Source organism: Microtus oregoni, unplaced genomic scaffold (genome assembly GCF_018167655.1).
Source record: "Microtus oregoni isolate MIOR12 unplaced genomic scaffold, Mior012 000003F_ref0000135, whole genome shotgun sequence".
Classification (NCBI taxonomy): Eukaryota; Metazoa; Chordata; class Mammalia; order Rodentia; family Cricetidae; genus Microtus; species Microtus oregoni.
The window spans coordinates 2,520,455-2,545,803 of NW_024543062.1; the positions used below are offsets into that span (position 1 = coordinate 2,520,455).

At 48.3% G+C, this 25,349-nt stretch overlaps 1 protein-coding gene across 3 annotated transcripts in view; it reads left to right on the forward strand.

Moving 5' to 3' along the window:
* LOC121446571 (IQ domain-containing protein E-like) overlaps positions 1 to 25,349 on the forward strand; it is a 45,191-nt gene that overhangs the window by 11,323 nt on the left and 8,519 nt on the right. For all 3 annotated transcript variants that reach the window (XM_041649260.1, XM_041649261.1, XM_041649262.1), the window contains 12 exons: positions 1,750 to 1,863; positions 1,979 to 2,029; positions 6,029 to 6,099; positions 7,471 to 7,543; positions 7,734 to 7,783; positions 9,903 to 10,066; positions 11,038 to 11,093; positions 12,271 to 12,500; positions 15,733 to 15,837; positions 16,442 to 16,532; positions 22,209 to 22,397; positions 23,732 to 23,755. In XM_041649260.1, coding sequence (XP_041505194.1) covers positions 1,750 to 1,863; positions 1,979 to 2,029; positions 6,029 to 6,099; positions 7,471 to 7,543; positions 7,734 to 7,783; positions 9,903 to 10,066; positions 11,038 to 11,093; positions 12,271 to 12,500; positions 15,733 to 15,837; positions 16,442 to 16,532; positions 22,209 to 22,397; positions 23,732 to 23,755 — 1,218 coding nt within the window. The remainder of the gene's footprint in view (positions 1 to 1,749; positions 1,864 to 1,978; positions 2,030 to 6,028; positions 6,100 to 7,470; positions 7,544 to 7,733; positions 7,784 to 9,902; positions 10,067 to 11,037; positions 11,094 to 12,270; positions 12,501 to 15,732; positions 15,838 to 16,441; positions 16,533 to 22,208; positions 22,398 to 23,731; positions 23,756 to 25,349) is intronic.

A 25,349-nucleotide genomic window follows, 5' to 3' on the forward strand; every position in this document is an offset into this window, starting at 1 on the left:
TGGAGACATAATAGTAGAGTACTTTCTAGAATGTACATGGTGCAATGTTCCATCATGGAACAGCAGAGTGCAGTATAGAATCAATTCCATGATAAGGGCCTCAGGGTGTGGCTCAGTGGTAGAGCCCTTGCCTAGAATCCCCCAGTGAGGGGCTGGGGTGTGGCTCAGTGGTAGAGCTCCTGCCTAGAATCCCCCAGTGAGGGCCTCAGGGTGTGGCTCAGTGGTAGAGCTCCTGCCTAGAATCCCCCAGTGAAGGGCTTGGGTGTGGCTCAGTGGTTGGACACTTGCCTAGACTGCTATCAGTGAAGGGTTTGGGGGCTTGGCTTAACAGTAGAGTGCCCACTGAGTTCAAGTTCAGAACCTCAAAAAATAAAATTAAATAAGAGTTGACTACAGGATCTTTTTCCCCTTTGACCTGCCAAAGCTTGATAAGAAAACCCATCCACAGGGGGATGTTGGGAGCATCTCTCTCCAGGCACAGCTGAGGGCTAGTGTTCCTTCATTATTACTTTTTTTTTAAATGATGGGTGTGTGTTAGGGGGTTGTGGGCTTCTGTGTGCATGTGCGTACGGATGCCTTTGGAGGCTGTAAGAGGGCATTGAATCCACCAGAGTGAGAGTAATAGGCAATTTTGAATAACTCACTGAGGGTGCTGGGCACTCAGCTCAGGTCCTCTGCTAGAGCAGTGTGTGTTCTTGACTGCTAAATCCTGTGCTAGTATTGCTAAGGAGCATCAGACTGTGCTATGACAGATGGAAGCAAGTGCAGGGCTTTGGGACTTTCCAGGGCCAATATTCATGGGCTTGAAAGTCTTTGTCAGTGGCTGCCCTCGGCACTGTGATGGGAAAGGAGGCCGGTGCTCTGGCTTCTCCTACGCCCTCAGTGTTGGGATTACTCTCACACCCCTTGCTGCCCGATTGCCCCACTGCATGACACCGGGGAATTAGGTAGGGAGCATGTTTCTAGACAGAGTCTCTCTGTGTAGCTCTGGCTACCCTGGAACTAGCTCTGTAGACCAGAGCTGGCCTCAAACTCATATATCGGCCTGCATCTGCCCCCTGAGTGCTGGGATGAAAGGCGTGCACCACCACCTCCCAGGTTTTAAAAAAATTTTTTTAAAAGATTTGTTTATTTTCTTTTTATCAATGTCTTGTTTTCATGTACACCTGCAGACCAGAAGAGGGCATCAGATCCCCTGGATTCTGTGGACCTGATGGTTGTGTGTTGTGCGCCCCCATGTGGGGACTGATTGAATTCCAGACCTCTGGAAGAGCAGCCCCTGCTCTTAATTGCTGAGCCCATGACCCCCAGGGCTTTAAAAATCTTTCAAAGCCAAGTGTGACTAATCCCAGTAATTAGGAAACTGAGACAGAAGAATTACTGCCAGGTCTAGGCTTCCTGGGTTGAGGAACGAGAGAGAGAGAGAGAGAGAGAGAGAGAGAGAGAGAGAGAGAGAGAGAGACGGGATATTCTCTCTCTTATACATACCTTGTATTAATGTGGTTCTCCTCTGGTTTGTTTTTGGATTGTTGGTTGAGTTTTGGTTTTACATTTATTTATTTTGTGTGTGCATAAAGGCGAGAGAACACCTTGGGGAAGATGGCTCTTTCCATTGTGTGCATGCATGCCTGCGTGCATGCAAGTATGTGTGTGCCTGTCCTGGGGATTGAACTCAGGACATCAGGCTTGGTGGCAAGCCCCTTTACCGGAGAACCATCTTGCCAGCCCCGCCCTCCTTTTCTTCTCCAGTCCTTACATATGCAGAAAAGCGATGTGGATCTGATGAGAACAAAGCTTCGGCGCTTGGAAGAGGAGAACAACAGAAAGGATCGACAGATAGAACAGCTCTTGGATCCAGGTCGAGTAAGTCCCAGGGCCCACAGAACCGTCCTGCTGGCTAGTGATGCCAGTGCTGCCGTGGGAAGCAGAGAGGAGGAAGCGCCACCGTGGGCTTGATGTCTCCATCTGCCTCCCACAGGGCCCAGACTTCGTGCGAACCCTGGCCGAGAAAAGGCCTGACACTGGTTGGGTAAGTAGAGCCTCCTGCTCCAAGGAGAGCTTTCCGCTGAGGTCCTAGTGGAACTGCAGGAAGGGCATGGCCTCAGAACCTTCTAGAACTGTTGTTTGTAGAAGATCACAGGACAGTACTCTGAGGGATGTCAGAGGGCAGCAGGCTTTGCAGAGGCTGAAAAGGGTGGAACAAATGCCACACAGTCACAGAGGCTTCGGGCGAGAGTGTGGGAGCCTGGCTGCAGAAAAGGGCCAGGAAGGGAACACAAGTTTAATAACTAAATAATAAGAAGGCACTTGGGAGTTCAAGACCAGCCTCTGCTCCATAGAGGCCAGCCTGGGCTACGTGAGACTCTGTCTCAGAATACTAACAAACAAACAAAGCAAAAAAAAAAAAAAATAACAAAACAAAAAAAATCAGAGTCTCAGAATACAACTTGGGAATTACATCCAAACCACAATTTCTGTTTTAAAACGGATGGGGGGGGGGGGTGGAGAGATGGCTCAGTGGTTAAGAGCACTGGCTGCTCTTCCAGAGGTTCTGAGTTCAATTCCCAGCAACCACATGGTGGCTCACAACCATGTGTAATGAGATCTGGCACCCTCCTCTGGCATGTGGGCATACATCGAGGCAGAATGTTGTGTACATAATAAATAAATAAATCTTAAAAAAAAAGATACTTAAAACGGGTGGGGGTTGGGTGGGTATGGAATATGTCATTGTCCCCATGAGTCAAGGTTCAAGGAGTGAGACAGCAGTAGGCTAATGGGCTTGGGGTCGTAAAGAAAAGTATAGCAAAGCCCTAAGACTAAAGAGAAACTGGAAAGATTGTCGCAAAGCAGGGACTTAGGTTACTGCAGTTTTCCCTGTCAGGAGTATGCAGAATAGCTCAGGAATAAAGATACTCCAGAGGCAAGATCTGTGAGATAGGACCAGCAAGACTGGCGTTGAGGCACTTGCCACTAACCCAATGAATGACCTGAGTCTTGTCCTAGCAACGCACAAGGAAGGAGACTTTAGCTCCTAAAAGTTGTCCTCTGACCTCCACATGAGAGCGTGGCACACACTCCCCACCCAACCCCCAATATTAATAAAGGCAATAAAAATATTTAAGTGCCTGAAAATAGTTTTCATGTACGTCATGTCCATCACATACACATATGCATGTATATATACATATGCTGTATATGTATACATGCATAGTCTGTGTATATATTTATATCATATAGAAATACACATTTAGCATAAATGATTAAAGGTGTTCTGTCTTTAGGACTCAAAGTCAGTATATGGCCACAAGAAAACTATTTCTTTTATTTAGACAGGGTCTTGTTATGTTACCCAGGCTGACTTGGGCCTTCTGATTTCAAGTAATCTCCAGCCTCAGCCTCTCTTGTGCTGCGACCTCAGGGGCACTCTGCTAGCTCAAGAAAATGTCTTTGTTATTGTTTTTGTTGTTGTTTTCAAGACAGGATTTTTCTGTGTGGTCCTGGCTGTGCTGGAACTCATTCTGTAGACCAGGCTTGCCTAGAACTCAGAGATCCACCTGCCTCTGCCTCCTGAGTGCTGGGATTAAAGGCGTGTGCCCCCTGCACTGCAAGAAAATGTCCTTTAGAAAACAACAAATCCCTCGCCTTTAATCCCAGCACTCGGGAGGCAGAGGCAGGCAGATCTCTGTGAGTTCGAGACCAGCCTGGTCTACAGAGCTAGTTCCAGGACAGGCTCCAAAGCCACAGAGAAACCCTGTCTCGAAAAAAAAAAAAAAAAAAAAAAAAAGAAAAAAAAAAAGAAAACAACAAATCCCAAAGTTGTGACTGTGCAGTCAGCACGGATGTGTGCTTGTGTATGATTGCGTGTGGGGTGTGTGTGTGTGCGCACGCGTGCGCGTGTGTGACCTATGTGCTCCTGTCTCCACCTTCCCAGTGCCGAGGTTACAGGCATACAATGAAACAATGGCTTTTTTGTTTTGTTTAGTTTTGTTTTTTGAGACAGGGTTTCTCTGTAGCTTTGGAGCCTGTCCTGGAACTCACTCTGTAGACCAGGCTGGCCTCCAGCTCACAAGAGATTTGCCTTTCTCTGCCTCCCAAGTGCTGGGATTAAAGGTGTGAGCCACCACCATCTGATAAGACAATGGCTTTTTACAAATTCAGTTTCTCATGTTTGTACAGCAAGCACTTGAGCTACTGAGCCATCTCCCTGGCCCCCAGCCCTCATTTTAAAAGCAAGAAAACGAGGTTCAGAGGTTTACCCAAATCTGACTCTCCCTGATCTCCCAGGCTCAGGGAAGGCAGGGATGGTGGTTGCATTCGACTTAGCTTCTCTTCCCACCAGCACTATGTACTGGAGGAAAGAAATGATTTTAAGTTACTCCAAGTAAAACCTTACACCATAAAGCAACAAAATTAGCAAGGATGGTGCAAACCAGATTGGGCAGGGCCAAGATAAAAACAGGAGTACTCAGAACCTCCGCACCAAGTGCTAGCGCTGGCGAGGCCTGCATACTGGGACCCGTGCAGTGCGCCTGCTCTGTCTGTCATACTGCTCTTGACAGGCTCACCCTCCTGACCACCTGTCAGGTATGACAGTAGCTGCCCAGAATGGCAGTTTGCAGAGCCATCCAAAGTGGTTCATAGAAACCTCACAATATTTTTTGTTAATTAAAAAAGTATTTTTATGTTTATCTATTGAGAGGGGTACTCACATACCAGGGTGTATGTGGAGGTCAGAGGACAGTTTGTGGGAATCAGTTCTCTCCTTCCACCATGTGGGTTCCAGGGATCCAACTCAGGTCTTCAGTCTTGGTGCCAAGTCCCTTTACCCATCTTACCAGGCCCCAGTGTTAACCTTTTTAAAGAATACTGTAAAATTCAAGCATGGGAGAAGTGGAGGCAGGAGGATCAAAAGTCCAGATTGTCGTGGAGGAAAGAAGGATTTTAAAGGCAATCTGGGCTACATGAAACCTCTGAGAAAGGAAAAAAAGGAAAGTATATATGTAATAATGTAGTATTAATTGAAATGTCTACCCTAGGACATTGGAGGAAGATATAGAACTCATTAATGAATGAACAGATATTTCCATAGAGAGAACCCTGTTTTTTTTTTAATTTTATGTATGTGGGTATTTTATCTGCACGTATGTCTATGTGCCATATGCATGTCTGGTGCCCTCCAAGGTCAGAAGGAGGGGAGGGCATCATGTTCCCTGGAATTAGAGTTACAGATGGCTGTGAGCCATCATATGCTTGATGGGAATTGAACCCGGATCCTTTAGAAGAGCAGCCACTGTTCTTAACCACTGAGCCATCTCCCCAAGCCCTGAATTTTTATTGTTCCAATGCCGTGTGTGTGTGTGTGTGTGTGTGTGTGTGTGTGTGTGTGTGTGTGTGTGTTGTCTGTAAGTCTGAAGTTGATTCAAAGTAGCAATTGTAAACCAGTCTAGAAGCCCAAGCTTGTAATTCAGCACTCAGGAAGCTGAGTCAAGAGGATCAGAAGACAAACACCAGCCTGGGCCACACAGGGAGACCCTGACTCTTGAAAAACAAAGTTGTTTAGGTTGTAATGGAAATACCTCCCCAAGGAGACATTAAGGAGAAGGAGGCTAAGCCTGCCCAGCAGCCCCTTTACCTTGGACAAGGACTTGCTGGGTCCCAGTGGGTCCTAGGCGCAGGGCAGCATCCAGGTTCTGGTGACTTCTTTGTTATTAAGCAACTGACTGCACATGTAGTCATCTCCTTGAATGCAGTGTGGTCCCTAGAACAGCTGCCATGGGACCCCGAGGGCTGGCTGCTGCCCTCTGGCCCTGCCTCTTGCTCTCCATGTCCCTTCCTCAGCGCTTCTCAGTGGGGGAGCTTATTGAAGGCCCTTAGTCATCACTAGGAGCGCACTAAGGAAGGAGGGATGGATGTGCAAGAACCCTGATAGAAAGAAGCTCAGCATCCATAGGCTCTCTTAGGAGAGGACCCAGCAGGCGGAGCCCTGGTGGGTGACTGTGCTGAGGTGGTGGCCCTCTGCTGGCAGGTCATCACCGGGCTCAAGCAAAGGATCTTCAGGCTGGAGCAACAGTGCAAGGAAAAGGACAACACTATCAAGTAGGACCTGAGGGGAGCTGGTGGTGGGAGGGCCCCAGCGTCTGTTGGGTGCTGCACTGGGCCAGCAAAGACTGACCTCTCTTCCATCTACCCTTTCCATTCTGAGTCGGTTCTGCCTTCTTGCCACATCTTTGTTCCAACCTAAAACTATGAGAAATGCTATCTTCTCCCTTTCCTGTACGCCAGGGTAGGAACAAGCATTCTACCACTAGGCAGGTGCTCTACCACTGAGCCATACCCCAGCCCCTCACTGGGGGATTCTAGGCAGGTGCTCTACAACTGAGCCACACCCCAGTCCTGTTTTCACTTTTAATTTTGAGACAAAACCTCCTTGTATTGATCAGGCCATAAGGCCTTGAATCTCAAGCCTTCTGTCTTGGGTCCTGAGGAACCTGTATGACTGGACTACACATTTAAGCTTAGCTTTCTCTTTAATTCAGATTCCCTCTAAATTTCGTAGGAAACAGCATTTCTCTTCAACTTCTTACTCCCCAGGCCCCACCCCTGTATAAATGACGATCACCTCTGATGTCCAGCGTGAACATTCTGGGTCTGGATTCCTCTCAGCAGACACTGTGCTGCGCCCACCTTCTCCCTCCCCCTTTTCCCCCCGCCCTGGTCCTCCCTGCTTCTTTCTGGTCTCACTAAGCATAAGAGATGATCTTAAATATGGTTAAGTCCATTTTCAGAAAATTGCAGCAACCTATCCGCACCTGTGTTCCGATTCCTACGGCATTTCTGGCCCTCACTTGTTTCTCAATGAAATTTGTCCGTGTGAGTCTGGGTGTGTGCTGATTTCCTGTTTTGTGTCCTGAGCTCTGCTTCCTCCTATGCCTTCCTTCTGAAGCGTGTAGCATATTAAGGGCAAGGTGACAGTGCTGGTGGTGGCGGGGAGCAAAGGATTTGTTTTTATTTTTCCTTCTGTCTTGCTTTGAGACCGCATCATGCTATGTAGCCCAGGCTGAGCTGGAGGTCATGGTCCTCCTGTACCTGCCTCCCTGTGGAATGCTGGGACAACATGCATGTGTCACTATACCTGACTCTGATTCCTCTTTATAAAGTGGGCTGTTCTGCTCTGAAGGTGATGCAGGGTCCCTTGGTACTGTGACCCCAATGTTTGCAGGGTAGCCTTTCTTAGAGAAGACCATCTGCCGATGGTCTGTGGGCTCATGGGGGAAGTGGCCGGTGCCACCCAGGAGGACACTTGGCTGGTGTGGTTGTTCCAGAATTGTGGATTCACATGGTTAAGGCCAATGTTGGGCTTCTCTTTCCTATTGCCATCTCCTCTCTGACTTCCGGGAGTGCCTCCTCCTCTGCCTGTCTTCTGGGTGCTCTAGACCCACCATGTTAACTCTGAACTTGGGTTTCCAGCAAACTGCAGACGGACATGAAGACCACCAACCTGGAGGAGATGCGCATCGCCATGGAGACATACTATGAGGAGGTGTGTGCACCCTGAAGCCTGTGGAGAGGGAGGAGCCTGATGCTCTGAAACCTGCAGCTCTGCCCGCACTCGGGCTCAGAGGACATGCAGAAGTCACCACAGCATAGTTTTCTCAGAATAAAGCCAGATTCGGGAAAGCTGTCCCCCTCTTCTGTTGTGTTTCTGACACCTTCCCTTTTCACCCTCACAGATCCATCGTCTGCAGACCCTCCTAGCGAGTACTGACGCCACAGGAAAGAGGTATGATCATACGTGTGTCTTTGTACTGTCGAGGCCACTCTGAAAGCCGGGTGGTCCTTACCTGCCACTGGCTCGCTCTCCCTTTTCTTGGCAGCTGTGCAAGGCTTACTGTGTGTGTTGCATCCATGTGTACATATTCATGTGTATATGAACATGTGTGCACATATGGAGACCACCAGTCAGCGTCAGGTGTCTCCACCCTGTTTTCTGAAGCAGGGTGTCCCAGGGAACCTGGAGCCCCGGGTATCCTCCTGTTAGTATCTCCCAGTGTTGCCTGGCTTTTTAACTCGGGTACTCCAGTCCTCATGGTTGTATAGCAGGTGCTCTACCACTGAGTCCTTCACCCAGCCCTCATCGCTTATTCCTGATAGTCGCATTGATGCATATCTGTTGGCCTTGTCACAGCCTCTTTTGTTCTTACCGCCTGCTGACAGTCCCCCAGGCCCATGCTCCAAGAGGGAACTGTAGAAGTCCCATGGCCGCTTCCAGCCTAGAACTGGAGAGCGCTGGTCTTCAGAGCAATCTCCACCTTACTTGTTTGAAACTTTTTTGTTTTGTTGTTTTGTTTTTGATGTTAAAGTTTTTCCAAGTTAAGGTCTCTCTTTTTTTTGTTTTTGTTTTTTTGTTTTTGTTTTGTTTTGTTTTTTGAGACACGGTGTCTCTGTGTAATAGCCCTGACTGTTCTGGAATTCATTTCGTAGATCAGGCTGGCCTCAAATTCACTGAGATTCGCCTGCCTCTGCTTCCCAAATGCTGGGATTAAAGGCGTGCGCCACCACTGCCCGACAAGTTAAGGTCTCTTTACTGTGTAGGTTGTACCTATCTTTTGTAAACGATATGATGCCAAAATGCCAACAATTGTAGCACCCACACCAAGCAGCCTCTAATGCCTGGAACTCCAGCTCTGGGGGATCTGATGCCTCTGGTGGCCTCCATAGGCACCTGCAAGCAGATATATAGCTATATTGATATAGATACGGATGTATGATGTATATGTAAAACAGATCTGCCCATACCACAGGCTTCTGTGTAAACTGCCGGCACCAGGTGTGGCTATCCTTTTTCTCCTTTGTCCCCAGTCGCTCCAGACAGCAGCTGGAAGATATTCTCTTAAAGAGCCATATAGGGCTGAGAAGGTAGCTCCCTGGTTGAAGCTCTAGTCTGTTGTGCAAAACAAAGCCAGACATGTCTGCCTCTCTGTAACCTCAGTGCTGGCAGGACGGAGAGTCTAGGAGGTCAGGGGATTACACAGAGGAAAGATCCAGTCCATAAGACTCGCTGGTTGGCAGCTTAGCTCCAGGCTGAGTGGGAGGCCCCGTCTCAAGGGAAAAGGTGGGGAGCAATAGAGTAGGACACCCAACACTGTCCTCCAGCCATGGTACCCATGCGCACATGTACATACGCCACACGCATACGTGCACACACACAAAGACAGGTGGAGTCTGTCCTGTTATATTACATGTCTTTAAAGACATGCATGTAATATATAGTATTGATTCACTATACTATAATAGTGACTTTCTAATACAGAACCAGAGACCAAAAGCCAAGTGAACACTAGGGGGCGCTCGGCACCTTGCTATAGGACCACTCATGTATATATGTAGCTATGTATATATTTAAATAAACACATGGTGGTCCTGAGAAAGGAAACTAGGGCCTCCTACATGCTAGGTAAGCATTCCCCCAACTGAGCTACGTCCCCAACCTACTCCATGGCCATATTATACACATGCACAAAGTACAAGAAATAAAATAGAGGTGAGTCTGGTAACATACCCTCATCATGGCAATGCTCAGGAGGTGGAGGAAGGAGAATCCTGAGTTCCAGGACAACCTGGAATACGTATGGAGACCCAGTCTTAACAATGGAAGGCACTGGGTACAGAACAGTTGGTAGAGCCCTTGCCTGGCATTCCTGTATTTAAAAAATAAATAATCAGCTGAAGTTACATTTCCCTAATTGGGGAATCAGAGCTGGTTTCCGGTCAGATTGTTAATGTTCTTGTGTATAAGGCACTCTGACCTCAGAACCTGGTAAGAAGCCGTCCGTGTTCCTGTTTGAGATGTTTCCCAGTCAAGAAGTGCGGCCCTCAGCTTGTCCCTTGCTTATCCCCAGGCCCATAGTGGAGAAGAAGCTGGGTATGAAGAGGCAGAAGAAGATGAGCAGTGCCCTGCTAAACTTGACCCGGAGTGTGCAGGAGCTGACAGAGGAGAACCAGAGCCTGAAGGAGGACCTGGACCGCATGCTCAGCAATTCCCCCACTGTCTCCAAAATAAAGGGTATCTGCCGGCAGGCCACTCACAGAGGGAGACACAAGGAGACAGGTCATGTCTTGTTCTATGGTGAAAGATAGGAAGCGGGCCCCATTCAAACATGGAGAACTTGGTCACAAGCCTCCAATCAGACATGTCCCCTTACCTGTGCAAAAGGACTTGTCGGTAGGACGGGTGCCACTATGGTTCAGGGAGAGTCCAAGGAGCCTGAGCCCGTGGGGCTGCGGAGATATAGGGAGAGATCTCTCTGGATCTCCTGGCCTGCAAGACACTGGGGCTTTTGCTTTGCTTTGCTTTGCTTTGCAGTACTGGGGATAGAACCCAGGTCTAATATAGACTAGGGGAGGGGTCTCCTGCTGAGAGGCTCTTCCTGCCGTAGGCCCCAGGGCTTTTTTTCTGAGCAGTGAAGCTGAGACAGGTGCCCACCATGCTGGAGAACTGGGCGTACTGCAGGTCCCTGGCAGACAGACAGAACCAAGTGATGGCACCCAGCAAGATGGGTGCCGGAGAAGAGCAAAGTCAAGTCTTAAGCCTGGAACATTTAGAAGGTTAGGTAATGAGGGGCAGTTAGTAGTGCATGGTCAGCAGTGGCCAGAGTGTGACAGCGAGCTTTGAGTGTCTCAGGTGAAGAGTGAGACCAGCATCTGGAGTTTAGCAGAGTGACAAATCAACTCAGTTGGGAGAGTCCTTGCCTAGAGTCCTTGGAGCCCTGAGTTCAATCCCCATCAACACATAAACTAGGCATGATAAAACGTGCATCTCAGCACACAGGAGATGGAGGCAGAAAGATCACTGGTTGTCCTCCATTATTATATAGTAAGTTTGAAGCCAGCCCTTGGGTGACAAGCACCTGCCCAGTGGGTCTGTTGCTTGGCTGTCAGTCCGTGCAGTGGGAAGCACTGAGTCCATGTCTCAGAAGAGAGGCCCTGCTACAGGGCCCATGGGCACTGTCTTGTAAACCCCGTTGCCCTCCTTAGGTTATGTAGACTGGAGCAAGCCCCGGCTGCTGAGACGCATCGCAGAGTTGGAAAAGGTAAGTGCAGGTCTAATGTCTCATGGGGCCTACCTGCCAAGGAGCAGCCACTGTCTGGGTTAGTAGGGATACAGAGTCCCAGAGTGAGATGAGCCACTCCACACGCACGTAGGGTTGCTTAGCAGGCCTTACCAAGTGCACAGGAAAGACATTCGTACTTGCAGGTCTGGGCAAGGCTTGACACAGCCCTCATTTTATGGAGGGCCAGCCCAAGAACCCATCACTAGGCATCCTGTAGCCACCGGTGGATGTGTACGACCACAAAGTGCCTGCCTGTGGTCTAGCCTGGTGCACACATCTGCAAGTCCCAAACGTCTTTATAATACTCGAATCCTCAGCAGTCTCTTCATTTACACTTCTGCCAGCAGACATGAGCTGCTGTTCCTCTTCCCCCACCCCCACACTGGCCCCATAGAGGAGTCTGGCTCTGGGAAACCTGTCCATCCTGTTAGGATCTTGAGGTAGAATGCCAGGGACATAATTTAGTGACACGGTGCCTCCTAGACTCTAGGCAAGGGCAGGGGCCATGGCACAGTGGTAGAGCGCCTGCCTGGACTCCACAATGAATGACTGGGGGTGTGGCTCAGACATAGAGCACCTGCCTAGAATCTGTGCCTGACTTGGTGGCACAGGACTTTCCCAGCATGGGTTGCATCCCCAGTGTTGAAAGAAAAAGTTCTGAACCAGAGTTTCCCAGTTGTTTGACAAAGCTGTACAAGGCCCAAGGGAGAATATTTTAAATATAGTCAGGTCTTGACAAATTAGAACATAGAAAAGTAGACAGAGCAGAAAGGGAAAGAAGTTTCTGTGTTGTGGAAATACTTAATATGTAAAGCATGCTGGGAAATCCAGGTATATCCAGAGACCCAATAGCAAAGGCCTGGGGAAACAGGCGGCACTTTCAGACAGAACTGGACTGGTTGAACAGCAAGCACAGGGGTTGGAGATACCCGAATTCCGATGTGTGCATCCTCCTTGCCTGCCTCCCTCCTTGGTGGCTTTCATCATATATGGTGTTGGTAGCTCTGACCCATGTCCTGCCTCTGGGACTAGCCAGCACTATGGGAAGGGAACCTGCTGACTCGGTCCCCACAGCAAAGCGTCTCCCACACACTGGAGATTGGCCACCCCTGAGTCTCACAGAGGTAAAGTTAACAGATGCCTTCATTGCCCCCAGAAGGTGAGCTCCTCAGAAAACCCAAAGCTCTCTACTTCAGAGCTGGTCAAGCCGAATCCCCTGGTCCACTCCTCATCCAACATCTCAGTGCAAAAGCAGCCGAAAGGGGACCAGTCCAAAGAGGACCAGCCCAAAGGGGATCCATCCGAGGATGAAGAGCATCTCCAAGGAGCCGTGAAGATCCTGAAGGGGGAGCGGAGCGCACTGCAGGCACAGCTGGCGGAGAAAGAGTAAGTGGCTGACTTGGAGGCCTGAAGTGCCTGGCCTGTAGGAGTTAGTGCATCCCTGTTTCATAGCCCTGAACACCCATATCACGGGGAGGGCAGCGCTTGCCTGCAGTCTCAGAACTTGGAGGGGTGTAGGCAAGAAGATCACCAGTTCAAAGCCAGCCTCTGTGTCTTAGTTAAATTGCTGTCATAAAACTGTGACCAAGGGCCGGGCGGTGGTGGCGCACGCCTTTAATCCCAGCACTCGGGAGGCAGAGGCAGGCGGATCTCTGTGAGTTCGAGACCAGCCTGGTCTACAAGAGCTAGTTCCAGGAGAGGCTCCAAAACCACAGAGAAACCCTGTCTCGAAAAACCAAAAAAAAAAAAAAAAACTGTGACCAAGGCCATCAGCCCTGCCCACCCTGAAAGCTTTTGGAGATGAAGGGTCTCAGGCCCCACCCACCTGGAAAGCTGGTATGGGAAGCAAGGCCTACCCACCACCCTCCTTGGAAGTCCTTGGGCCAGGTACAAACCTCAGGCCCCACTCACATGAATGCTGGTTGCGAATGCAGACCTTGTCCCTGCTCCCCACACCCTTCCCTGCTTGCCCAGGGCCTGATGGAGAGGTTAGGGTTTCAAGCCCTGCCCACCTTAAGTCCCATTAATTTGAGTGCTGGTGGGATGTACAGGGCCTCAGCTTCTACCCACCCATGAGCTGGCTAGGGATGCTAACTTTGTGGTCCCACTCGGGAGCTAACTGGATTGAGGGCCTTAGCCCTGACTGCCTGGGAGCTGTTGGGTATGCAAGGGCCTCAGATTCCACCCACCTAGGAGCTAGTTGGGATTGCAGCTTTCGAAGCCCCATTCAGCTGGAGAGGTTAGGATAGAGGACCCCAAGACCCGACCCTCTGGGAAGCCAGGTGTGGCATGCACCTGTAATTCCAACACTTGGAGGCTGAGGCAGGAGGATCTCAAGTTTGATAATAAGTCTGGCTACATAGTGAAGCTCAAAAGTCCAAGGTCTGGGGATGTAACTCTGGGGTACAGAACTGGGGTACAGATCTTGCCTCGCATGTGAGATGTAGCCGTGGTATTGAACTTGCCTAGCTTGTGGGCCAGCTTAAATTCGAGCCCTAAAACCATGGCACTGTGAGAAGGCAGAAAATGTAAAAGTTGAGGGCTGTGAAACCCTGCCGGTTGTGCCCCATGTACAGAGCAAGGGCCCCAGCTGCCTTGTGGCCTAGTTTCCTAGGCATTGATGGAAGTTGGCGGAAGGTTCCTTGTAAGAAGTAGCATTTCATGGATACCTTTGTAGTCATGATGGTGGGCCTGAGAGCAGATAAGGGAAATTGCCACCAAGTCTGATGGCCTGAATTAGATCCTGGGACCCACATGGTGGGAGGCCAGCACCAGCTCCCCCAAGTTTTCCCCTGACCTCCACATGTGCATCATGGTACATGTGCAAGTCTGCATGCATGACACACTATATATAAAAATAATTTAAATGACATTGGTCATTTTGAAGTAACTTCTGCATTTTCTGTCAAGCTCTCATCAATGCAAAACAAAACAATAAAAAAAAAAACACACAGTTCTCTCCCCAAAGGAGTTAGCAGTTTATTCTATAGCCAGATATGAGTTACTATAGTTACCTTAAATACCGTGTTCCATTATGGGACAGTTTCATGAAGTTTTTAAAGTACCAGAACAAAGAAAGCCCTAAGTTGAGGTGATTTAGAATACACTGGTGAAAACTACAGGTAGCAGGGTACAGCGGAGCCGGGAGAGCTCCACTACAGCTGCAGGTGCTGTCTAGAGACACCACAGGAAGACAGGGTACAGCGTAGCCCGGGGAATCTCAGCAACAGCTGAAGATGCTGTCTAGGGACATTCTTTTTGGTTTTTCGAGACAAGGTTTCTCTGTGGTCTTGGAGCCTGTCCTGGAACTAGCTCTTGTAGACCAGGCTGGTCTCGAACTCACAGAGATCCACCTGCCTCTGCCTCCTGAAAGTCGTGCGCCACCACCGCCCAGCTCGGGACATTCTTTTTGTTTGTTTGTTGGTTGGTTGGTTGGTTGATTGGTTTTTGAGACACAGATTTCTTTTTCTGTGTAACAGCCTTAACTGTCCTGGAACTCATGTTTTGTGGACCAGGTTGGTCTCAAATTCCCAGAGATCCACCTGCCTCTGCCTCACTAGTGCTGGGATTAATATTGTGTGCCGCCGCCACCACCCAGTCTGGGGACATTCTTAGTCTTTGAGTTGGTGGGAGCCAGAGGTCTGCTTATACCTTCTGAAAGGAAAAGTCCCATGGATGTGAGGTCAGACACAGAGATGGACATATGTGGCTGTTAGAACTAATGGCTTCCAGATAGCTTTGCTTTGGGACCTGTAACATTCCAACTCTGCATAGCCACAGATGGTCTAATTGTTAATCATTGTGAAATGATTAACACAGGGGGACCAAGGAAATGACTCAGTGGTTTAGAACACTTGTTGCTCTGGCAGAGAGGACACAGGTTCAATTCCCAGTACCCACACTGCAGCTCATAACTATCCATAACTTCAGTTCCAGGGAATCCGACACGCTCTTCTGACATTGCACATGGTGCCCATACATGAGATAAAACATTGATGCGCATAAAGTAAAACACATCTTTTTAAAGTTTTCTTACTGCACTAACACAGGCGTGGAAGCTGCAGTTCACACTGCAAGGTAACACAATAGCTACCACATACAAAGCCCTTATTGTGTGACGGTCACCCTGCTACCCACTCCACATCAGTGTGGAGATTACCGGGGACCTGGAGAAGCAGGTTCTCCGGCAAGAAGTGGCAGGTCTGAGTTTTAAACAGAATCTAACCAGGGCTGAGTACATGGCCATGGTGTCACCCATACCTTGATGCAAGCACCTGCCCCGGGGCTAGGTGTCATCATGTCCTTCCTGGGTTCAGACCTTGCACCGAGCAAGGCTCTGTGTCACTTAACTATCCTCTGTCGTGTTGAGGTCTCTTGTTTCAGGGTAGGATCTTATCTGCTTCTGTTCATGTTGACCTCATCCTATGACAGTCCCTCTACAGGGGCGTCAGCGGCGCAGTTAGCACCCTCAGAGATGCTCTGGCCCTGTCCTTAGGACCAAGGACCTGTCTAGATTCAGTGCCTAAGGAGGGAAGCGGGGTGACAGGGTACAGGAAGCATCCTTCAGCTGGGCTAGCCTTGGGTCGAGTGACCATGGAAATATCTGCTTGTGTCTCAGCGTGGAGATGAATAAGCTGCTGCAGGCCAAGATCGACTTGGAGAAGGAGCTGGAGATAGCCCGGGAAGGCGAGAAGGAGAGGCGCCAGCAGGAGCAGGCTTTGAGGTAAGTACACTGAGTATCAAGTAGAGTTTTGATTGTGTTTTTTAATTTTGTTTGGCCCAGGATCTCACTGTGTAGTGCAGACTGGCTTCAGTGTGCAACTTTGTGACTTCAGCCACTCAGTTGTCAAAACCACATTTGCTGGGATCACAGAGTGTGTGTCCCCACCCTGGGACACCCTGACTTTGTGTGTGACAGGCTTTCATGTACCCAACTCTGGCTTTGAACTTATTATAGCCAAAAATGAGCTTGAACTTATTTTTCTGCCTCCACCTTCCAAATGCCAGAATAACCTTGCTCTTTTGTGTAGTACTGGAGATGGGCCCAGGACTTCCCGCACGCTAGGCAAGGTCTTTTCCACAGACCCCTTTCCAACTCATGATATTTCAGGAATAAGGCTGGGCCTAGTATCCTCAGCCCTGCCCTTGAAGGCTCTCAGAACACAGGTGACAATTTAGAGAGCCCCTGCAGTGGCGTTGATGGTGACCACCAGTTGCCAGGAGCCCATTCCTGTAGCCTGTCCCTATGCAGCACTGCCTGGACCACTGTGTGACAGCTTTCCCTACCAGATGACGACTAAAGACCATCTTTTCCCTTTGTACTTTAGAGAGGAAATTGAAGCTCTCACCAACAAGTGTCAAGAACTGGAAGAAGCTAAGAGACAAGAGAGAGAGCCTACTGTGGCATTCACTCATGAGGTACCATGGGCTGTGTTGTTCCCTTGACTTTAGGCATGGGTGGGGCTTGTCACCATTGTCTTCACATGCAGCTTCTCCGTGATCCACCACCTGTCACCTGCACTAATGATCTCCCAAACCTGGACCATGAATGTAGATGCCTCAGGCTGGCCTAGGGTCTTAGGCAGTTTGGATAGGATAGGTGCAGCTCTGCGGAGGCATGAATGCCAGAAACAAAGGAAGGAGGAATCGCCCACTCCTAGCCTGCATAGATGTGACTACCAGAATGTGCTGTCTGGGCAACTATCTTGCTGCAACTTCCCTGTCTCCCCTACCCCTGTATTTGTCTCATTGGTTTTGTAGGACTGGAACCAGGGCTTTATATATACTAGGCAGGTGCTCTACCACTGAGCCACACCCCAGCCCCTCACTGGGAGATTCTAGGCAGGTGCTCTACCACTGAGCCACACCCCAGCCCCTCACTGGGGGATTCTAAGCAGGGGCTCTACCACTGAGCCACACCCCAGCCCCTCACTAGGGATTCTAGGCAGGTGCTTCCTCCTTTTTATCTAAATAAAAAGGTTTTAGCTCTAACATAGTAAAGCTATATACAATAAAAACAGGAAGAATTACATTTATAGTAGTCATTCAGTCCATTTGCATTTGGCAGATTCAGAGAAAATATTCTTTATTTTTTTGGTTTTTGTTTTGTTTTGTTTTGGTTTTGGTTTTTCAAGACAGGGTTTCTCTGTGTAACAGCCCTAGCTGTCCTGGAACTAGCTCTTGTAGACCAGGCTGACCTCAAACTCACAGAGATCTGCCTGCCTCTGCCTCCCAAGTTCTGGGATTAAAGGCGTGCGCCACCACTGCCTGGCCAAGAGAAAGTATTCTATCTATCCTTTCTTGGTGAGTCCAAAGTTGTGAATTTATGTACCTAATTTACCTGTTAGGTAATCTATCCTAACTTGTATTACCAACACAAAATTACCTTTTTAGACCTCAAAACATTTTCTTAGCCGGGCGGTGGTGGCGCACGCCTTTAATCCCAGCACTCGGGAGGCAGAGGCAGGCGGATCTCTGTGAGTTCGAGACCAGCCTGGTCTACAAGAGCTAGTTCCAGGACAGGCTCCAAAAAAAACCACAGAGAAACCCTGTCTCGAAAAACCAAAAAAAAAAAAAAAAAAAGAAAACCAAAAAAAAAAAAAAAACATTTTCTTAGATAAACAATTTAAACTTTTATGTCTCAGCCTTATAAATTTAACCTCTTATGTAAGTTTCTTTTCTAAATTTGGTAACAAGAAATACTATACCTATCTTGTCTTCAGCTACATCAGAGCCCTGAGAAAGATATATTACCTAAGTAAACAGGAAGAGCAGAACAAGCAACTTCCAAAACTACAGAAATGACAGAAGCAGCTGATTGCCTGGACAGTCACCCAAGGTTCCTCTGCAACTTTGGGTCATCTGTCTTTGCCTTAAAGTCGTAGAATATCCAAGAGACTTTTCTGTGAACCAGGATTTTGAAGGACTGTCCCACATATCTTGACAAAGTTCGGAAGTCTTTTTTCCTTTGTGTCCTGCTTGTCCAGTTTGTACAGTATAGTGTTGTCAGTTAAGGCAAAGGCAGTTTCTTGCCAAAATGGCTAGCTTTGCCACAATAAAAGCGAACTCTGTATGGAGGTTCTTTGACTCCCATCATCTGTCCTTTTATGAAATAGATTGGTACTGTCAAGCACAGAAGTGTCTTGCTGTCATGAAAAGTGTTGCATTATTAAACATCATAAATGCTTTATTCTGTAGGCCTCTGAAGTGTTTGAAGATTACCTATCTATATAAAATACATCTGTTTAACCTTGAAAGCATACCTAACATGACTACAAGCTTGATTGTTATAGATGACTAACTACTAACCTGCATTTCTTAATTATGCATCAGATTTTTAAATAAGCTGCATAAGCGTAATACCCCCCAAAAGAGTAGAAACATACATACAGTATAACAAAAATAACTTTAAATTTGTATCAATATATCAAAATCCATACCAATGTAAAATATTTGAGGTTAATAGTAGTCATTTTATCTTTACCTAATAGTTATCTTTTTATCCTATATTTCTACAACCCCCTAAATGATGACAAACATCCATAACCCACCAAATGACTAAAAACCACCCACCCTACTGAATGTGAGTGTCCTGTTCTCTAGACTGCTTCCTGTTGTCTGGGGGTAATGGCATCCAGGAGGAACCCTGAGAAAATTAGACTGTGGTCAAGTCCTGGAGAAACTAGTTGTAACATTGTTATCAGTCTCAGAACATTTTCATTGCAGAGGGATCAGCATGTATGCCACCTTTCTTGTAGTTTTTCCTAGTTTATTTCTTCCTGTTTGCAGCCAGGACTTTGAGGAGGTCTCCCCTGATCAAACCTGATCTCTGTTATTGAAGGAATCCACAGCTTTTTGTTTCCTGAGGACACAAAAACATAACCTCTCCAACCCAACTCAATATGTTTTCTGAATTCCATTTTAAAGTTTAGGATCCCTACAGTACCTAGGCTAGTTTACTTCAGCAGTTCCTTTTACAATCCAGTGCCTTTCAGCAGCTGTCATTCACTCATCAACACTCAAAAGATGTACAGTCACCACACTGTACAGGATCTGGATTCCCTGTGTATTTCCCATCTTTATTTTTAAATTTAGTTTTTACTATGACTATACCCATTTTCTTTTCTTTCTTGTTGCCTACACACCTTTTTAAACTGTTTTGTAATTTCAGTTTTTCTCAGTCTGGACCTGATTTATTGTGCACCTGTGGCTTTGCACTGGTGGCTGGTTCTAGCCTGCTCAGATCTGTGAGAGGCAGGCTTTATGCCCTGTGGGTCTGACTGAGAGCTGCATTTAACCAGGAGCTGTGTTTATCCAGGATCTGATTTAACTGCCGAGCTCTAGGAAATTGGTACCCACAATGTGGCAGGCATTTTTACTTAGCTTATTGTTTCTAATTTAGGTGTCAGCTACTCAAGTGCTCACTTGTGGCCGAGCTGCACCTCTGTATGCTAAGAGCACCAGACTGCTAGGAAGCCATGTCAGGGATTTGTTTTATTTTTTTCAGCTTTCTCGGGCCCTATGTGGAAATTTGGACCCCACATAGGGCACCAAATATAGCCGACTTTCTTGGGCCGCCAGCCCCCAAACATGACACAGAGACTTATTAATTATGAATGCTTGGCCTGAGCTTAGGCTTGTCTCATTAGTTCTTTTAACTTAATTTAACCTGTTTCTGTTCATCTACATTTTGCTTTGGGGCTTTTTACCTTTCTTTTATTCTGTATGTCCATCTTTCCTGATTCCTCTGTGTCTGACTGGCTGGCCCCTGGCGTCTCCGTTTGTTTTTCTTTCTTACCCCAGCCTAAATTCCTCCTCCTGCTTACTCTCCCTGCCTAGCAGTTCTGCCTGTATCTCCTCCTCACTTTTGGCCATTCAGCTTTTTATTAGACCAATCAGGTGTCTTAAACAGGCAAGGTAAAACAGAAACACATCTTTACATAATTAAACAATTATTCCACAACAGGTGCTCTACCCCTGAGCCACACCCCAGCCCCTCACTGGAGGATTCTAGGCAGAGGCTCTACCCCTGAGCCACACCCCAGCCCCTCACTGGGGGATTCTAGGCAGATGCTCTACCACTGAGTCACACCCCAGCCCCTCACTGGGGGTTCTAGGCAGGTGTTCTACCACCAAACTATAATTCTAGCCATTGTATGTTTTTTTTAAATATTTATTTATTATGTATACAATATTCTGTCTGTATGTCTGAACTAGACCTCATTACAGATGGTTGTGAGCCACCATGTGGTTGCTGGGAATTGAACTCAGGACCTTTGGAAGAGCAGGCAATGCTCTTAACCACTGAGCCATCTCTCCAGCCTCCGCCTTTGTATGTTTTACTTTGAGATAGGATCTCATTGAGTTACCTAGGCTGTCTTTAAACTTACAGTTCTCCTGTCTCAGCTTCTGGAATGCTTGGATTACAGGCCTATGGCAGCAGGCCTTTCCTTTTTTTTCATGGAAGTCTCAGGACTTCCTGTCACTCAGCAGAGACTTTGTAGCTGTGAAGGTCACCTGGGTATTCTCCATCTCCAAAGGGTCAGCAAGAGGCCCTCTGGTCCCTGTTCCCCGGGCCGTTGACGCCTTCGTTTCTGGGAACTAGAATGTACCCTCTTTCTAATCTGTCCCATGTGTCACACCAGACACTAGCACAGGTGGAAACTAGTACATCGGGGGCTGACCTCCTGTGCCAGTCTTTGCTCTCGGAGGACCTGATATGTGAATGCATAGTAGACAAGCTTTCATGGGCCATCCTTGGTGCAGGCCAGTGATCCCAACGCTCGAGAGGCCGAGGCAGGAGGATGGAGAGTTCAAGGCTAGCCCCAGGGGCTTGGGAGATGCTTCAGTAGGGAATAACACTTTTGCTCCACACACATAAAGACACGTTGGGTCAGAGAGAGGAGATTAGCCAGGACTTGGTGGCTACCAGCCTAGATACAGAGTCAGTGAGGGATTTTTTTTCTTAAGAGAATAGAGCAAGACATCCGACAGCCTCCGACAGCCTCTGTGCACAAACCTACACAGACAATAAATAAACTGAAAAGAGATGTATGAGTTCAGGCAGGAATCTATCGCAGACAGAGCCGGGGCCCTCACTGTGAGGACAGGCCATGAAGAGCATGTCATGGCTGAGCATGAAGTCGGCTGGTTTGAACAACTATGGTGACCACTGAGCCACAGGGCATCCTAGTTGCTGGGTCCCTGGTCCTAGGTGACTCTAAGAACAGACATTATCTTGAAGTGTGAAGATTACACAGAGGAGATGGGTGGGATGTGTCTAGGCCTGTGAGTTGCCTACTCAGCCTCCCTCACAGGAGCACTCTTCCCGTCCCGGGGTCTCCCATCTGTCACACATGTCAAAAAAAAAAAAAAAATATCTCAGACTAAATGAAGATCTTGGTTTCAGTGCTGAATGGCACATTGTGGCCTCAGTTACCTATGGGATATGCTTATCTCTCCCATGGCTGGGAAGGCTGTTTGTGTAGCACGCTCCTCCACTTAACCTGCCTGTAATGTGTGTTCAGTGGGGATACATTTGGGCAGGTAGGCGAGGCAGGCTGGCCAGCCAGCAAGCCCCTGGGCTCTGCCTGTCTCTGCCTCTCCAGTGCTGAAATTACAAGCACACGCCGCCACTCCTGACTTTTCACGTGGTTGCCAAAGAGCAAACTCAGGCCTCACACTTGTAAAGTAAACACTCTTCTGACAGTGCCGGTGCCGTCTCCCCAGCCTTGACCCTGCCTTTTGATGTGAGGAGAGAATATTCCAGTAATATGTATTTTATTGAGAAGAGCCCTGGCGGGTAGATTTCAAGAACACTACCCAGCAGTCAGCGACATTTCAATGGTTCAGTTCCTCTTTCTGCCAAAAGCCACGCTAGAAATACCTCCACTTCAATCTCCCAAATCCCGCTTTTATCATACCGCATCAATCTTTAAAAAGAGCCCAAAAAAAGACCGCCACCGCACCAGCCTCAGACTTTGTTTTATTAAGTCTACTGTCTGATGAGCAAGGCCTGTAATATCCTGGTTAATATCCTGTCCGCTGCCCACTGATGACGTCACTAACGCCGCTGACCCCTTTTATTTCCTGCAGGCCCACCCAGAGCTCCGATCTCCATCACCCTGCAGCAGGCACTCCAAGCCAGACTCCGACAATGAGCCTTACTCCCCCACCAGTGCTGGCGAGGGGGCTGGCTGCCAGTCCCCCACCCCATGCTCTGAAGAGAGGAGAGAGGCCGCCGTCAGAACCCTGCAGGCCCGATGGAAGGCCCACAGGCACAAGGTGAGCTTCCTGATTCATGTCCAACTGCAGAGAATATCTGGCGTTCACGTGCTCCGTGACACAGTGTGTTTGCACATCCTTTCAGTGCGATCCCCCATCCCCACACCAGCAGTCATCCATTGTGTTTAGAGTGGGATGCTTGCAGAAGGGGGGGCTGCAAAAGGAGAGGTGGTACATGCCTGTAATCCCAGTACCAAAGAGGATCAGGAGTTCAAGGTCTGCATAAGCCACAGGAGACCCTCTCTAAAAACAAACTAGTAACAGTCCAGTGACCTAGCTTCAGCCATCTTGAATGGCCACAGGACTGTGTTTCTAGTTCCATCTTTTATCAGCCAGTTTCCCTGGCGTAAATAGCAAATGATCAGCATTGGACATGGATCCAGGTGCTCCTGAGGAGACAGGCAAGCTTCCTTTTCTGAGTAGATACCAGTTCCAGAGCAAGTGATTATTGGATTATTCCCTTCTAGTAGGACACAAGGGCCCCTCCCTGCTTCCCTCTCTCCCTCGTGGGAAGAGAATTAATATGGGCTCAGATCCTTTTATTTATTGAATCATTTTAAAAGTTAGTTGCAATCATTATTCCCCTTAATATTGTCCCAGATGTGGTCCCGAGAGCCCCTTTGCTCTTGCCGTTGTGGCTGTCATCTTACTGAGCACGTCATTGATTTCTGGCAAAAGAAGGTTCCCAGGCCTCCTACGCCACACCAAGAACTTTCCGTTAGAGTCTTAGAAGCCACTCGCCTACTGTGCCCTGTTCTTCCATTGTTGGCTGTCGCAGATGGAGAAGTAGAAAGTGGGGTAGACGCAAGAGAGGGTGAGAGTGGGGGTCAACATCGTGCGTGATAAACTTGAAGGAAACATCCCAGCAGCCATTGCTGCACGCAGTACACAACATCAGCTGCTTTTCTTGCTGCTGTGCCAAACCTGTCAACCAGAAGCAACTTCAAGGACAGACAGGTAAATTTGGGCCGCCATTTGTCGGTCCTGTCATGGCACCAGGAGCACGAGGCAGCTGGTCACATCGTGTCCACCTTCAGGCAGCAGAGAGACGACTGTTCTTGGCTCCATTCTCCCTTCTGTGCAGTGCAGGACCTCAGCCCACGGCGTGGCACCACCCACACTTCGGGTGGGTCTTCCCACACAGTTAATGAGATCTGGAAATCCTCTCTCAGACACACCCAATGGCGTGTTTCCATGGTGATTTTAAATCCAGTCAGTTGACAGTGAGATTAAGCATCACAGATACTGACGAGAACATTCCTTTAAGGAATGGAAGCCTCTTTCGAGACTTCACTCTGCTCACACTAATTCATTTCTCAATTTCCTTATTTCAGAAAAAAAAAGCGGCTTTGGATGAGGTAAGTCAGTCAATTTCACCAGTTCCCAGACTTGTGTTTCTGCTGCGGGGAGAGGACCTGGGAATACACGCGCTTGTGTAAGGGGTGCCGATGTGCATGGAGACAGGGTTCATCACTGAACCTGAAGCTAGGCTGGCTGCCTCAGTATCTACCCCTCATGTGCCAGGTTACAGGCGCGTGTGACCACACCTGGCTGCCCCTGTATCTACCCCCATGTGCTGGGTTACAGGCACGTGTGACCACATCTGACTCTATGGAAGTGTGAGGGGTTCAAATTCAGGTGTTATGCTTACACAGAAAGTGCTTTTCACCTCTGAGCCATCTCTCCAGCCCAGCCAAGTGTATTTAAAGGCATTTCCTCAAGTCCTGGTTTTCGGGAAATGAATTCAAACACAATCACAGAGTTTAAATTCTAGTAACAGAAGCATAAAATGAACACCAGAGTAACTGTACATTTTTAAAATTTCCTAGCACACCCTTTCCCCCACTCCTATTTCCATTTCAGAGCTGAGCAATCCCACGTGCTCAGCCACAGATGCCAGGACACACATGCCGCAAAGCAGGGAGAATTGAGAGGGTCTGAACTGGAGCTGCCATCCTATAGCCCAGGTGTCCCCATGGGACACATGGAGAAGGACAGTAGGGTTATCCCAACAGAAGAGCTGGCAGGAAGGAGAACAGGTTAAGGTGGCCATGAAATTGAAATAAGAGACTGATATTTGTTATTGGGGCTTCCTACATGCTAGATGTGGCCCTACCACTGAAGTACACTCCCAACCCCTCACTGGGGGATTCTAGGCTGGTGCTCTACCACTGAGCCACACCCCAGCCCCTCCACTGGGGCTTTCTGAGCAGATCTTCTATTGCCACACCATGCTTGCAGCCTTCCCTATATTTTTGTTTTAAGACAGGGCTTTGCCACATATCTAGGCCGGCCCTGAACTTGTCTTAAGTAGTTGAGATAACAAGTCTGTACTGTCAAGCCCTCCTCTTGTGGCTTCTTCCTGCCCCTATATTCATTCTTGCTCTATCATTTGCTAGCTAGATTAGCTTACATGGGACTGGATTTCAGCCTGCACACTGTCAGCTGTTGGGTGTTCTAACATAGCCAGAGCCAGAGTTCAGCCTACATCTGCGGCTGGATGTCTTTGGCCTCAATTACTGCTCTTCATTGGCCATTGTGTACGGTCATCCGTTCACCTTCAAAACAAACCCCAAGAGATGTGAGGAGCAGACATGGCTGGAAACTTCATGATACCATATCTACAGAAAGGCTGGGAACATGGCTCAATGGTAGAGTGCTTATCCAGCATGCACAAGGCCCTGGGTTCAGTCACCAATACTCTAAAAACAGAAAAAGACCTTTCTGTAGCTTTTGCGACTGGAGGATGTGTGTGAAAGGAAGTAGATGAAGCAGGTCCACCCTGCTGTGAAGACATCCCAGTGTGTGAAGTCCGGAGAGCAGGCACTGTGGCCTACACCTGTAATCCCAGCACTCAGGAGGCAGAAGCAGGAGGTTCAGCACATACTTGAGGTCTTCCACAGCTGCGTAGCCAGACCTCGACTCAAAAAGCAGAAACAACGTGTGAAGTCT